General features: G+C 37.3%; 1 protein-coding gene and 1 long non-coding RNA gene across 2 annotated transcripts in view; one reads left to right on the top strand and one right to left on the bottom strand.

Moving 5' to 3' along the window:
- The window catches only part of C1H5orf34 (chromosome 1 C5orf34 homolog), a 34,523-nt gene that overhangs the window by 12,484 nt on the left and 5,843 nt on the right, over nt 1–16,196 (top strand). Inside the window, exons 6-11 of the mRNA XM_047764916.1 lie at nt 1,158–1,281; nt 6,417–6,508; nt 8,629–8,698; nt 9,935–10,105; nt 10,460–10,554; nt 12,010–12,108. Coding sequence (XP_047620872.1) covers nt 1,158–1,281; nt 6,417–6,508; nt 8,629–8,698; nt 9,935–10,105; nt 10,460–10,554; nt 12,010–12,108 — 651 coding nt within the window. The remainder of the gene's footprint in view (nt 1–1,157; nt 1,282–6,416; nt 6,509–8,628; nt 8,699–9,934; nt 10,106–10,459; nt 10,555–12,009; nt 12,109–16,196) is intronic.
- LOC125118698 (uncharacterized) lies at nt 7,789–16,187 on the bottom strand. The gene is made up of 3 exons (XR_007132883.1): nt 15,996–16,187; nt 10,443–10,557; nt 7,789–7,918 (listed from the first exon to the last, which is right to left on the bottom strand). It is a non-coding gene; the product is annotated as an uncharacterized LOC125118698 (long non-coding RNA).

Genomic DNA, 16,196 nt, shown 5'->3' on the forward strand with positions numbered 1-16,196 from the left:
GGGATCTAATCATCTGAATTAGTCATCAGAAGGTTGCTTGTTGAGCGTGGAGTTAGAGAAGAAGTTAGCTAGCCTTGGAGAGATTTCAGCTGTCATTCATGCAGCAAGTACTCATTGACTGTCTCCTCTGAGTCTGAACTATTCCATTGAATTATTCCTACCCCACCACAAAGCACACCTCTGTAGTAATTAGAATACTAGTGTAGGCTAGATTCAGAGTTTCACTTCTGTAAATAATGCTAGAAGAAATTTGTGAGATTTTTGTTCTTTGAGGTCTCCTTTTCTTGTATGAAAACCCAACCTCTTCTGACAGTATATTCTTCATATATGTTTCAATAAAATTGACTTACTTTAAGTTTTTATACATTATATGCCCACCACCTTGCTTGTGACTGGCTGCTCCAGATATAGTCAATCACCATCTTAGTGGTGGCTCCTTTTACACATGGCTAATCTCATCTATCAGATACTGCTTCTGCTAGTTTCATTATTACAGAATAATCTTATTCTTAGGTCCTGGAGATGTCATATTTAACTCCTTTGCAGTGGGTATATTGCTTTGGTGACTACTCTGTGCCAGCCACCGTGACTTGGCAGAGAGGATACCAGGATGATAAGACAAGAAGCTTGACTTCTAAAAGTTGAGCTTAGTTGAAATACACACACGCACACGCGCACACACGCATATACTTTTTTTTTTTTTTGTCTTTTTAGGGCTGTACTCATGGCATGTGGAGGTTCCCAGGCCAGGGGTCCAATCTGAGCTGTAGCCACCGGCCTATGCCAAAGGCACAGCAAAGCTGGATCCGAGCTACCCCTGTGACCTACACCACAGCTCACGGCAATGCCGGATCCTTAACCCACTGAACAAGGCCAGGGATCGAAGCTGAAACCTCATGGTTCCTAGTCGGATTCATTTTTGCCGTGCCACCACCAGAACTCCTGAAATAGGTACATTAACCAATTCTGTGTGTTCTGTTTATGTTTTGCAAAAAAAAAAAAAAATTTGAGCTGTCTTATGTGCATAGTATAAGATTATCCATTTTTCTAGATTTCTAGATAGGTGAAACCTCATACTGTGCTTTTTTAAAAAAATGTGATTGCCTTCATGTGTATTTTAATCTCAGAAAATTTTAATGATTATTTCTTTCCTTTAGACTTAACCATAAAAATATGAACTCAATAGAGATTTATCCTGGAGATGGATCTGTTTTCAAATCAGAAGGAGCTTATTTAGGGAACTATTTTACATATTATTCTATTCAAGAAGGATCAGAAGAGGTGAGTTGATGAGGTCTCAGCCTAAGAAGATTTTTGATATATAGCAGTTACTAAGTAATTCTGAATACCTATATGGGAAATTTGATATTTTATAACATTTCTTGATACTCCTTAGTCTGGAGAATTAATAGAATCTTACTGCCAGCACTGGCATGGTAATTACTAACCACTTTAACTGCATTCTTATCCAATATTCTGTCATTCATTTGCCTAAGCAGTTTGTGTTTAAATCAGAAGTTAAATTTCTTCTGTCAGAGAATTTATCAATAGGAAAAAGTGAAACTTGAAATATTATTTTGAATCAGTATACTTCTTTGAATTAATACTTGCACATTAAAAAGCACATTCTTTTTTCCCCCCCACATACAAATGTTTGCATATTTAAAATACTTCTTGGAGTTCCGTTGTGGGGCAGTGGGTTAAGGATCCAGCATTGTCACTGCAGTCTATGAATTCAGTCTCTGACTGGGGAACTCTCACATAGGGTAGGTACAACCAAAAAAAGTGAAATATGACATGATGTACTTAATATATCAGGCCAAAATATAATCATGTAGTAATTTTGTTTATAGTCTAAATTTGCTTGTTCCCAGTCTGACACTTGAAATCCACCCTCTCGTAGGGATTACTATCGTATCACACAGCTTTACTTTGCTGAATGGAACATAATATTGTTTCTTTTTCTATTACAGAATAAGTGATAAGATTATCAGAGTTGCTAGGGAGCAGACTTCAAAATAGAGCAGATTTTTTAACTAGGGAAAATTTCAAACATGCAAAAAGTAGCAAGATAAGTGTAACAGACCTTGATGTACCTGTTACAATACTTGTTCCATCTATACCTTGTTCCATGTACTTCTACTGCCCCCTCTACTCCCTGTTTATTTTTAAATAAATCCCAAGTATCATTTCATTTCATAAATATTTTAGTATATATTAGAGCAGACTTCCTGCTAGAGTTTATTTGTAGGAAAGTATTCATTTATTGAATAAATATTAATTGAGCATTCGTAGGCAAGCACTGTTAGGCACTGGGTAAAGATGAAAAGTTCCTGCCTTTAAGGGTTCACAGTCCAGGAGTCAGGCAAACAGGCAAATAAAAGTGTGACCAATAGAGTGTGTTTGTGTGCACATGTGTGTGTAATGAAAGAGATAATTAAGTAAACAGGTAAATAGAGTGGGTATGATTTGTATCTTCTAATGGCTTCTGTGTATTGAAAGTTCAAAAACTCCAAGATAAACACAGGACGTCTCAGAGCATCTGTTTTACTCAAAGTTGTCACAAGGAGGGAGTGATAATTTTTATACTGAAGCGAATATATCACACTTTGGTGATAAAACAGAACTTATAGCCAAGTAATGCCTTTGTGGTGGACTGTTTTGGGCTTCACACACTTAGACCCTGTGTGCAGCAAATTCACTATCCTCTCTCTACTTGAGTGAAAAGATCTAGAAACAATTAGCTTTATTTTTGGAGTAAAGTTTTTGGCTCCTTACTTTAACCCATACTCCAAAATAATTTCCAGGTGGATTAAAGGGCTAAATGTCAGAAACCAAACCTTGTAATTGTTAAAAGAAAACAGAAGGACAGTGTTTATAATCTTGGAGTAGGGAAGGCCTTCTTAAGTATAATACAAAAAACCAGAGGCATAGAGTTTGATGAGCTTCAAATTTTCAAATATATGTTAATTTTTTTTTTTTGTCTTTTTGCTATTTCTTTGGGCTGCTCCCGTGGCATATGGAGATTCCCAGGCTAGGGGTCCAGTCGGAGCTGTAGCGACTGGCCTACGCCAGAGCCACAGCAACGCGGGATCTGAGCCGCGTCTGCAACCTACACCACAGCTCATGGCAACGCCGGATCGTTAACCCACTGAGCAAGGGCAGGGACCGAACCCGCAACCTCATGGTTCCTAGTCGGATTCGTTAAGCACTGTGCCACGACAGGAACTCCCAAATATATGTTAATTTTTAAATATTTAACTTCTATTAAATTAGATAAGATAAAAACAAAGGCCTGGACAAGAAAATTCTACACTATAAAGTAGTAATAAAAAAACCAAAAGAAAAAAAAAAACCTGGTAGAAAAATGAGTAAAGGATAAGAATGGTTAAGCCATGTAACCTATAATATTGGAAAACATGTACTTGTATCAAGAAAATGCAGATTAAAATTACAATGTCAGGACATTTTTCATTCATAAAATGTCAAAAAGTTGTAAAGGTTGGTAATATCTGCTGCCAGCAAGGGTGTGGGGAAAAGAGTGCTTTCATAGTATTGATTGGAATGTAAATTGAGCCTTCACAAAGGACAGTTTGATAATATCAAGTAAAATTGGCCAGAAACTCTGCTTCTAAGGTTATCTATCTCAGAAAAATGTTGGCACATGTATATGAAGAAGCATGGCCACCACTGTGGATTGTGGTCTTGTTTGTAGCAGCAAAAAACTAGAAGCAATCTAAATGTTCATCAATAGAAAAATGGTGAAATAAGCTGTGGTGATCAGGTTATGGGAATGCTGTGTAGCAGTTTAAAAGAATGAGGAAGATGTAGATGCACAGATGTTGGAAGATCTCCAAGACACTGATGAGTGAAAAAAGAAAGGTACTTAAGAACATGTACAATGATATCTTTTGTGTTAAGAACAAAAAACAAACCCCAAACCCAATTATATTAGTGTATATAATACATGTGTAAATGCACAGAGAAAGATCTAGACAGATAACTGAATTGCAGTGGTTACTTTTGGGGAGGAGTCTGGGATTTTGTGAGGGAGGAGGAGTTGGAAGGGACTTAAATCTTGGGTGTTTTTTGTTTTTTTTTTTTTTTGAATAAGGGTTTTCCATTTTTATTTCCTTTTAAAATAGATTTTTAAAAATTTTATTGAAGCATAGTTGATTTATAATGTGTTAATTTCTACTGTACAGTGGAGTGACTTAGATATACATATATATTATTTTTCATATTCTTTTCCATTAGGGTTTATCACAGGATATTGAATATAGTTTCCTGTGCTATACAGTAGGGCCTTGTTGTTTATCCATCCTATATATAATAATTTGCACCTGCTAATTCCAAACTCCCAGTCCTTTCTGTGCTGCATACCTCCAAATCCATTCTCTGTATCCGTGAATCTGTTTTTGTTTCATAGATATGTTGATTTGAATCTTACTTTATTATTTTTTTGTCTTTTCCAGGGCCTCACCCACGACATATGAGGTTCCCAGGCTGGGGGTCTAATCTGAGCTGTAGCTGTTGGCCTATGCCACAGAAACGTGGGATCCAAGCCAAGTCTGCAAACTACACCACAGCTCACAGCAACACCGGATCCTTAACCCACTGAGCAAGGCCAGGGATTGAACCTGAAACCTCATGGTTCCTAGTTAGATTTGTTAACCACTGAGCCACAATAGAAACTCCTGTGACATATTTTAGATTCCACTTATAAGTGACATCATGTGGTAAATGTTTCTGACTTACTTTGCTTAGTACGATAATCTCTAGGTTCCTCCATGTTGCTGCATATGGCATTGTTTCATTCTTTTTAATGGCTGAGTAATATTCCACTGTATATCTATCTAACACCATATCTTCTTTATCCATTCATTTGTTGATAGACATTTAGGTTCATATCCATGTTTTGGCTATTGTAAATAGTGCTCCTATGAACATAGGGGTATGTACAGATTTGAAGTGATGGTAATTTCATTTTTGACATGTTGAAGTTGAGATGCCGTTGTGATGTCCAATAGAGATTTGGATATTCAAGTCTACAGCCCAGGATAAAAGAGGAGAGACTGTTTTTGAGTACCTATTATAAACCAAATTCTGTCCCAGGTGCTTTATATATGTATTATTTCATTAATCCTTGGAACAATCTAGATGGTAAGTAGTATTCCCATTTCATAGGTTGTAGGCACTAAGGCTTACGAAAGGTTGTATAAGCTCCCCATTATTACAGTTAGTAAGAGGCACACCTGTGATTTGAATCCATCTGTCTTGACTTTGAAACCCATCTTCTCTCATTGATGGTAAAGTATGGATTACACTCTTGTTCACTTCAGCTCTCTACTACTACTTAGCCCTCAAGCCTCAATTTACTTATCTAAAAAAATAAGCTTTAATAGTTTTTTTTGTTTTGTTTTGTCTTTTTGCCTTTTCTAGGGCCACTCCTGTGGCATATGGAGGTTCCCAGGCTAGGGGTCGAATCTGAGCTGTAGCCACCCGCCTACGCCACAGCCACAGCAATGCCAGATCCGAGCCGTGTCTGCGACCTACACCACAGCTCACGGCAACGCCAGATCTTTAACCCACTGAGCAAGGCCAGGGATAGAACGTGCAACCTCATGGTTCCTAGTCAGATTTGTTAACCACTGCGCCACAACGGGAACTCCAGCTTTAATAGTTCTTATCTCTCAGAATTATTTTGAGGAGTAAATGAGATAATCTTTGTGGTACCTAGCACATAGTATCTGCTCAGTAAATGTTAGTTGTTGCTGATAGGATATTTTTTAAGGACATAGTCTTGGGCCCTGATGGGATTACCTGAGAAAAAATCAGAAGATAAGGCTGAAGACAAAGTCCTGGGAAACACTAGCATTAGAGAGTCCGAGAGGAGTTCACTAGTGGCTCAGAGATACCTGGCCCAGGAAGTTCCACATGCTGTGGGTGTAGCCAAAAAAAAAAGAGTCTAAGAAAGAGGAAATTCAGAAGGAATAACAAAATAACAGGTTTTTTTCCTAATACAAGAGGTTGAGCCTGTAAATATTATTTTCTTATATGAATAGCTTATCCATTAATAGACTATATCAAAATGATATATTCATTCAATTAAAATAAATGTTCAAACCTATATAGTCTTCTTCTTTGTCTAAATGGAAAAGGGGGCTTATGTAGTATGTTTCCTGTTAACTAGGTTGTTAATTTGAATATAGCCAAGTTTTAAATTGAACAGTAAGTTATAGGCTATTAGAATATAATTTTTGAATAGTAGCAGCCAAAAAAATTTACTTTTTATGGGTTTTGATTAAGTTAAAATAATTGTTTGCCTTGTCACTATGTAAATACTTAAGTTTTAAAAATAGTAATAATGACCAAAACTTATTATTCAGTTTTTTTTCATTTAAACTAATTTTCAGAGACAAGAGAAAACATATTCAGTAAATAACCTTCCTCCAGATAGACCAGGAAGAATGTTCTCTGTGTGTTCTCTAATGGAACAGGCAACCAGGTAGGTACTTCATGTTCAAATGATATCAGGTATTATATGTTTGAGAAACTTGATACATTTTCTAGAGGTTAGGTAAAAATGGAGAACTGGTATGTTCAGCGGAAATATGTCTTTGTAAATCTGTCGACTTTTCTGGTATCATTTATAAAATAAAGTCATTACTATGTCATTAAAAGAGTACTTTTGTGTGGAAAGGTTCATTCGTGCTGAATATTAGATACCAGATATGAGTGATATCATATGGTATTTGTCTTTCTCTTTCTGACTTACTTCACTCAGTATGAGGGTCTCTAGTTATCCATCATGTTGCTGCAAGTGGCATTATTTTGTTCTTTTTTACGGCTGAGTAGTATTCCATTGTGTACATATATCACATCTTCCTAATCCAATCGTATGTCAGTGGACATTTGGGTTGTTTCCATGTCTTCGCTATAGTGAATAGAGCTGCAATGAACATGTGGGTGCATGTGTCTTTAAAGAAAGTTTTGTCCAGATATATGCCCAAGAGTGGGATTGCTGGATCACATGGTAGTTGTATGTATAGATTTCTAAGGTACCTCTATACTGTTCTCCATAGTGGTTGTACCAGCTTATATTCCCACCAGCAGTGCAGGAGGGTTGCTTTTCTCCACAGCCCCTCCAGCACTTGCTTTTTGTGGACTTATTAATCATGGCCATTCTGACTGGTGTGAGGTGGTATCTCATGGTAGTTTTGATTTGCATTTCTCTAATAATCAAGGATGTTGAGCATTTTTTTCATGTGCTTGTTGGCCATCTCTACATCTTTGGAAAAATGTTTATTCAGGTCTTTTGCCCATTTTTCCTTTCCACAGAAAAGAAAATCATGGACTTGGAGAATAGACTTGTGGTTGCCCGGGGGGAAGGGGGAGGGAGTGGGATAGATTCGGAGCTTGGGATTAATAGATGCAAACTATTGCTTTTGGAATGGATTAACAATGAGATCCTGCTGTGTAGCACTGAGCACTATGTCTAGATACTTACAATGGAGCATGACAATGGGAGAAAAAAGTATGTATACATGTATGTGTAACTGGGTCCCCATGTTGTACAGTGGGGAAAAAAATTGTGTTGGGGAAATAACAATAAAAAATAAATTAAAAAAAAGAAAAGAGTACTTTTGGCTTTGAAATTTGAAGTTAAATATGGGGAAATTTCCACATATAGTGAGGAACTGCTGGTAGGAAATAAGTGCCTTTTCTTTTGGTAAGTGTGGCATCATTATTGCTCCTTGAAATCAAGTTGAAGATTTGACTGATACATTTAAATTTTCATACTTTATTATCATTGGAGTAATAAAGATTTCTGAGAGTAGATAGAAGGTGATCTGTAGATTGATTCTTTGGCTCATGTTTTTTTAATTCTCCTAATTAATTAATCAGTTCGTGGCACCTGGAAGAATGAAAGTGAATTAATGAATTATTTATTTTTATAAACTTATGTTTAAGCAACTTCCAAAGTAGATTTGAAGAAGCAGAACTGGTCATTTGATTTTCTAGGGACAGTTGATTCATACCCCCACCACTCCTAGAACATGCTAAACCTTTCAGGCGCTGTGAATCTGTCACTTTTTAAAAAGCACCTGAAAATTCTCTCCATTTGGAGTCATCATTGCTAAAAACTAGAGCAGTGGGTGTTCCAATCATGGCACAGTGGAAATGAATCCAACTAGGAACCATGAGGTTGCGGGTTTGATCCCTGGCCTCTCTCAGTGGGTTAAGATCCGGCGTTGCCATGAGCTGTGGTGTAGATCACAGATGTGGCTTGGATCTGGCATTACGGTGGCTGTGGTATAGGCTGGTAGCTGTAGCTCCGATTCCACCCCTGGTCTGGGGACCTCCATATGCTGCGGGTGTGGCTCTAAAATGAAAAAACAAAAACGAAAAACAAACATCAGAGGAATAACCTTAACTATGTAAGATTAGCACAAAAGAAGCAACAATAGTAGTTCCTTTCTAAGGGCTTTAGGAAGAAAAGAAGTCCAAACATTTTTGTAGAAATGGGTTACTTGCTTAAAATGTTTATAGCATTGAGAATGGGTTGCTAGAATTGGAAAATGACATTGTTGGCAAATATTTAAGAAGTATTTTTCTCGTTCACAGAATTCTTCAACATTGTGCCAAGACGAGGCTTTCTTTAAGCCATAACTATCGTATATGCTGCTGGAAAATGGTACCTTGAATTGTTTTAAGAGCAAGATTTTTTAATTGCTATATTATTTGGTTACATACTTATAAGTTCAGATTACTTTCATGTAAGTAGTGTGAGAAATTCTTTGGGAGTTCCCATCGTGGCGCAGCAGAAACGATCCGACTAGGAACCATGACGTTTCTGGTTTGATCCCTGGCTTCACTCAGTGGGTTAAGGATCCGGCGTTGCCATGAGCTGTGGTGTAGGTTGCAGACACGGCTCCGATCTGGCATTGCTGTGGCTGTGGCGTAGGTCAGCAGCTACAGCTCCGATTAGACCCCTAGCCTGGGAACCTCCATATGCCGAGGGTGCAGCCCTAGAAAGACAAAAGACAAAAAAAAAATTCTTTGTAACATTAATACTGGTTTATTTATTTATTTTTAAATGTTTTTTAATTATTATTTTTATTTTTATTTTTTTGTCTTTTTGCCTTTTCTAGGGCCGCTCCTGCGGCATATGGAAGCTCTCAGGCTGGGGGTCCAATTGGAGCTGTAGTTGCCAGCCTACGCCAGAGCCACAGCAACGCGGGATCAGAGCCATGTCTGTGACCTACACCACAGCTCACGGCAACACCGGATCCTTAACCCACTGAGCAAGGCCAGGGATGGAACCCGCAACCTCATGGTTCCTAGTCGGATTCATTAACCACTGAGGCACGACGGGAACTCCCATACTGGTTTATTTTTTAAAATCCACTTAATAGAAAAACACTGCAAAACTGGGTTTTTATGTTATGCTTTTACTGTATATAGTTTGTTTTTTGTTTCTTTGTGGAGGGGGAAGAGCAGGGGAATTGATTGGATTTGAAGTGTGTGAAAACATAGTTATTATAAAACATATTACAGTATTCTACTCTATTTCCATAACTGTAAAAGTACATTTCTTTAATGCTGTCTTAGAGGAAGTGATTCTCAGACATTGATTTCTGTCTATACTACTTTGATTATAAGCCTATATGTTTCTGTAGTTCCTAGTCTTTGTCTACTTTCTATGTAAAATTTGGCAGAATGGTGACTCTCCAAAGATTTTTTTTTAACTTAATCTCCCCATAATAGATTCTTTTGGGGTATCCACTCCTGGAAAAGTTAAAACATACATAAGGATTGTAAAATATTGTACTTCTGAATAAGAATCTTGAAGTTGCCTCAGTGTTCATTAATCATTTCAATCATTATTAGTGGATAACTCTTTCCTGCAATTTTTATTTTCTGGTTTTAGGTTCCTGGGATAAATGATAGCAATATACTGCCTTTGCTTTTGAGAGAATCGGTCATACCCACTGTGGGAAGGTTTCTTGCATACTCTGATGACAAAGTACATGCTATCTTTTTAGATGGCATTACTCTAACCCTGAATTGGAATTTCAGCACTTTTATTCAAAAGAGACAGGTAATTATATACTTCAGACTGAAAGGTTTTTTTTTTTATTCTGTGGAAATAGTGCACAAAAAAAAATAGTGCACAAAAATTAAAATCTGTCAAGAGACTTTACTGATCCCATTGGATTGCCTAGCGAAAATCAGAAAGGTGTGACAAATACCATTTTTATAAGTGTAGCTCATTATAAAGAAAGGGACTTTTTTTTTTAATAATTATCTGTATAAGGGTAGTGGTTAAATAATACCCATATCCCATGTAAAATATAACTTTTAAAGTTTTAATGATCTTTTTTTTTAATTTAAAATTAATGAAGTTTGTTTTTCAGTTCTAGAACACTAATACTTACCTTTCCTCCTTGCTAAGGTAAATCGGGGTCTCAACTTAGGTTGGTGTAAGTTAACTTTTCCTGATGGACAAGATAAGTTAATTCAGATTCAACACCCTGGACCATATGAAAGGTACTGAAAAATAAAATTTTAATTTCATGTTAATAAATAATTTAGTTGCTCAGCGAGGAAGCATATAAACATTATTATTATTATTATTATTTTTTGTCTTTTTGCTGTTTCTTTGGGCCGCTCCCGTGGCATATGGAGGTTCCCAGGCTAGGGGTCCAATCGGAGCTGTAGCCACTGGCCTACGCCAGAGCCACAGCAACGCGGGATCCGAGCCGTGTCTGCAACCTACACCACAGCTCACGGCAACACTGGTTCCTTAACCCACTGAGCAAGGGCAGGGACCGAACCCGCAACCTCATGGTTCCTAGTCGGATTCGTTAACCACTGCGCCACGACGGGAACTCCCTAAACATTATTTAAATTTTGTATATACTTTGTTTTTCTATGTAGAAAATGTGCATGAAGTCATTTTAGCAGGTTTCAGAATGTACAGTTATATTGACAACTAGCATAACTAAATAGGTCAGCTTTAATCATTTCCATTTGTATTCTAATGATTTTTCAAAATAAATGTGTTACAAATACTCCACAAGTAACTAGCTTGTTATGGAGCTTGGACTTGGGATCAGCTGTGTCAACCAAGTAACTAATTCATCCCCTAACCAATTTGAAATAAGGTTTACAGCCACAAATAACTAAACTTATGTATATTTCTATAAAGTGAAATAAAATAAACTAGCTGGTGATTATTAAAATGGAGAAGATTCTTGAAATCAGCTCTTTATGAATGTGGCTTTTCTCTTTTGGCTTACGTAATTTGTTACAGTCATTGTTGTGATGTTCTTGACATGTTAGTGATTTTGCTTGAGGGTGTTCACAAAAGAATTATTTTTTTACCTCTTGAATTTATTTTTCTGTTGGATTTACTGCATTTTGTTTTAAATGCTCCAACATTCATTGCTAGTTTGAATAATCTGCCTCAAAAGATAGTGACTTTAGCAAACATTAACTATTTGGTTTATTCAGTCACTCTAGATCATTTATTTTATTGAACTTGATACTTATTTGTATATTTGATGAATTATATAATTATAGATGTGTGTGTGCCTGCATTAATGGGTGTATTCTGGTTTAAATTTTTTAAAGCAAATGCTCAGTCTTACATGTAGAGACATTTTTATGATAAGATTTAACAAAACTCATTTCACTTTGAAAAACTGAAAGGAAAATTTAAACATTTGAATTCACTTTGAATGAAATCCAAGTGTTACTTTTGTTCTGATTCTTAAATCTTTATTAATCATGAATGTGAGTAGGTCATTTTACTCCTGATGACTAATGAGAAAAACTTGCCTTTTCTCTTTCCAGTGAAGACTTTTTAAATTGCCCTATAGTAGAATTTTTTCTTTATCCCCTTTTTCCCAAATTGTCTTAATGATTTTCCATTTTTTGGAATATTTTTATAAATAGTCTATAAATTCATTTTTCAAATATCTCTTAATGTATTCAACCTAGATATGTGACAACAGTAATATCATGGTGCAGAAGACTGACCCAGACTAGTCAGAAGGAGATACCCAGGCATCCTTCATCTTCTTTTCCTGAAGAAAACTGGTACTTATATTTATTTTAAACTTAATCTGTGTATAAGAGCCAACTAACCCTCAAAGATTAAAATGGTAAATGGTAAACTCTGATTCTTTTTCCCAAGAAAACTTTTTTTTGTGTTTGGTGCTGAGTCAAGCACACTCCAGCAAGCAGTCCTCAAGGGTCATCTGCGCACTTGTACTCCCCACGTTGGCTGTGGGCAATGTGCACTTAAGTGTAACTTTGCTGCAACTGGTTTGTTTTCAATCAGAGTATCTGTGACTTAAAGAAAAAAAGGCACCACACATGCATTTAATTCCTATGATATTTTTGCTTAAATCTTGCAAATTATCTTTAATCATATCCAACTTATTATATTTCATCATAGTACATTTCATCTGAAAATCAGAAAACTGCATTGAAAACATCATATCAGGTGTTCCTTTTGTGGCACAGTGGAAACGAATCCAACTAGGAACTGTGAAGTCGCGGGTTCAATCCCTGATCTCGCTCAGTGGGTTAAGGATCTGGCCTTGCTGTGAGCTGTGGTGTAGGTCGCAGGTGTGGCTCAGATCTAATGTTGCTGTGGTATAGGCCTGCAGCGGTAGCTCCAATTGGACCCCTAGCCTAGAAACCTCCATATGCTGCGCGTGCAGCCCTAAAAAGCAAAAGAAAAAAAAAAAGAAAAGAAAGAAAATGTCATATCAAAATGAGTGACTCTTTTAGTGTGATAAATTCATCCTGAAAACTTTACAGAAAAACATTCTTTTTTTTATCACTGCACCTGCCACATATGGAAGTTTCTGGTCCAGGGATTGAATCTGAGCCACCACTGAGACTTAATTTGTAGCTGCAGCAATGCCAGATCCTTTAACCTACTGTGCTGGGCAGGGAATTGAGCCGTCTCCTCTGCAGCAACCTAAGCCACTGCTGTCAGATTCTTAACCCACTGTACCACAGCAGGAACTCTGGCAAAATTTAAAGGAGTTTTTATTTAATACTACTAAAATTTAAAAAAAAAGTTGACTCATATAATAATTTCTATCATATTACCTCCCCCAAATCAATTGCCAAATGAACAAATAAAGCAAAATTTTAGTCCCTCCTATGTGCCTTTCAGTGTACAGTAGACTAGAACTGAGCTTCAAAGGAATATTTAGGGAAATTGAGACTTAGGGAAGAAGCAAAGGCAGAGGTAAAAAAGGATACTTTGGGCTATGGAGATAGAAGTTAGTTTTTATGGGGCAGACACTTATCTGTTTGGTTGTAATGTGAGTTTTGATGGGTAGGAATAGATCGTGTAAATCAATAGAGGAGTTCAGACTTCATAGATTTACAAATTTCTATCTGGAAAAAAATGATAGGAAGAAAGGTCACTAGGAAGGTCAGTGTCACTGCAAGTATAATCTGAAAATACTGAGAAAAAAAGATACCAGGAACAATTTAGGAAGCTTTAAATTAAAATAAATTGTAGAGTGTCTTAGCATAGCATGATGGAAAAACATATAAACATTAAACCTGGTTTTTAACCACCTTTCCTAGGTTACTTAGAGAAAGCAGTCCACTCAAATCAGTAGATGTATTTGAATATCCAGGTATCTTAAGGATTCAGTTTCCAGGTCCCTCTCTTTTAGCTACAGCCTGTTTGGGAACAGAAAAGTTATCTCAGTAGCTAGCAAAAAACATAGTTGAGAAGAAAGGGAAATTATATGTGGCTATAAAATTCGTCACTGCTCAGCTGGCAAAGTTTGTAAAAATGAAAGCTCAGAAGAGGATAACTGTCAGGACAAACTAAAGTGAGGGAGTGAGAAAAGTACAGATTGGAGAAAGCAGCTGTGGGTGCAAGCAAAGAGGAGCAGAGAAGAGACAAGGAATTGAGTGAGGAGGGGAGATACAGACCTTGCAGTGGCTCCATTTCCCTTGCAAAGCCTAAGACAGCTCCACTGTGGTTTGTTTTCTTGACAAAATGGGTAGGTTGAAGGAAGAAAAGAGACTGCACAATAAACAACTGCTTAAATTGTATTTCAGTATCTATTTTCCCAACTAACCTGTTATTAGCTTACTGATTCAACTTTTTAATAGGGATGCTAGTCAAAAAAATAGTACAGGAAATACTTCCTAAGAAGTTGGTTTATCGGAATTCCCCTTGTAGCTCAGTGGTTAACGAATCCGACTAGGAACCATGAGGTTGCAGGTTCGATCCCTGGCCTTGCTCAGTGGGTTAAGGATCTGGCGTTGCCGTGAGCTGTAGTGTAGACTGCAGATGCAGCTTGGATCCCATGTTGCTGTGGCTCTGGTGTAGGCTGATGGCTAGAGTTCCAATTCGACCCCTAGCCTGGGAACTTCCACATGGCACGGGAACAGCCCAAGAAATGGCAAAAAGACCAAACAAATAAACAAAAAAAAAGTTGGTTTATCATATGTGGGACAGCAGTACAATGATAGTTTGTATTGTTGCTTACACCCAGAAAATGTGTGTTTAAAAGGGTGGGGGTTGTTTTGCAATGATGAACAGTCAGCAGGTTTTAGAGTAAGTCATATTCAGTTCTTTACAACAGATGCTAAAGTGATGAAAGATTTCTTATTCTTCATCCATAGGCTAGAGTACAAGGAAGGAGTGCAGGCTGATGGGTCCACTGTAGTAAAGCCAGTAAAGCAGACAAGTCAAACCGTGTTGTGAACTGTGAACAGATTTTTAATGACTTGAGTAAAGAGATGTTTTAGATATTAATATCTTCATTAATTTTGAAGAGAGCTAGTCAAGTTACACTATTTTCTAGTTGTGTGCCACTGCTCATGTTTCATTCTAGTGATGACGAAAAAGACAAAGGTCACATGTGTAAAGAGGTTCTGCTGGATCTGTGTACATTCTACCCTCTACCCCATACAGTTGTCCCAGTATCTGTTTCTATATAACAGGGTAAGACCTGATGTTCATACGTTAACCCTTCAAATCAAGGAGAAGAGAATGTCTAGTATACTATGCTTAAGAAAACAATAAAATAATTAGTCTATTCCAGAAGAAACTTAATGGAAAACCATCCATTTCCTAAGAGTTCCATTTTTGTGTGTTTTTTTGTCTTCTCTAGGGCCACACCTGCGGCCTATGGAGGTTCCCAGGCTAGGAGTCTAATCGGAGCTATAGCCGCTTGCCTATGCCAGAGCCACAGCAATGCCAGATCTGAGCCTCCTCTGTGACCTACACCACAGATAATGGCAACACCAGATCCTTAACTCACTAAGCAAGGCCAGGGATTGAACCCGCAACCTCATGGTTCTTAGTTGGATTCGTTTCCACTGCGCCATGACGGGAACTCCCAAGAATTCCATTTAAATGAGGTCTTGCTGTATGTGCAAGATACCTTCTCCTCCAAAGAAACAATCTAGGTATAAAGATCAGAAAATTAAATAGTTCAAAAGAAGACATTACAGGCGTTTCCATCATGGCACAGCAGAAACAAATCCAACTAGGAACCATGAGGTTGTGGGTTCAATCTCAGGCCTTGCTCAGTGATTAAGGCTCCCGCATTGCTGTGAGCTGTGGTGTAGGTTGGAGACTCGGCTTGGATCTGATGTTGCTGTGGCTGTGGTGTAGGTCAGCAGCTGTAGCTCTGATTAGACCCCTAGCCTGGCACCCTCCATATGCCACGGGTGTGGCCCTAAAAAAGCAAAAAAAAAAAAGATATTACCAAGAAGTTTATGATTAATTAACGTAAAGCTGTTAGAATTCAGGAGAGAACATTCTTTCACAGAAGTCATGTTTTTTAGTAGCTTTTAAAAGTTTGAGTAAACCCTGAGGAGGAAAGTAGAAGGTATGCCAGGTTAGTACTGAGTTGTAGCAGGAAGGCCCATTATCTTCAAACCTCAATACTTGATTCAGAAGTCCTTGAGGTAGAGGACTTTTATTCACTTACCTTCTCATGAAAGGCACTCAGTAAGTATCCTTGAGTCAAGGTGATTTGTTGTTAAATAAAACCAGTATGAAGAATTCTTAACTTCTAGGTTCTTCTGTCAAAAATTTTAGCCTTTATGAAAAAAATTAAGTATGCTTAATTGAAATACTGTGGATATAAAAGAATCAGACAACTAACTAGCATGAATTTTTTTTTTTTTTT

Source organism: Phacochoerus africanus, chromosome 1 (genome assembly GCF_016906955.1).
Source record: "Phacochoerus africanus isolate WHEZ1 chromosome 1, ROS_Pafr_v1, whole genome shotgun sequence".
NCBI classification, from domain to species: Eukaryota; Metazoa; Chordata; class Mammalia; order Artiodactyla; family Suidae; genus Phacochoerus; species Phacochoerus africanus.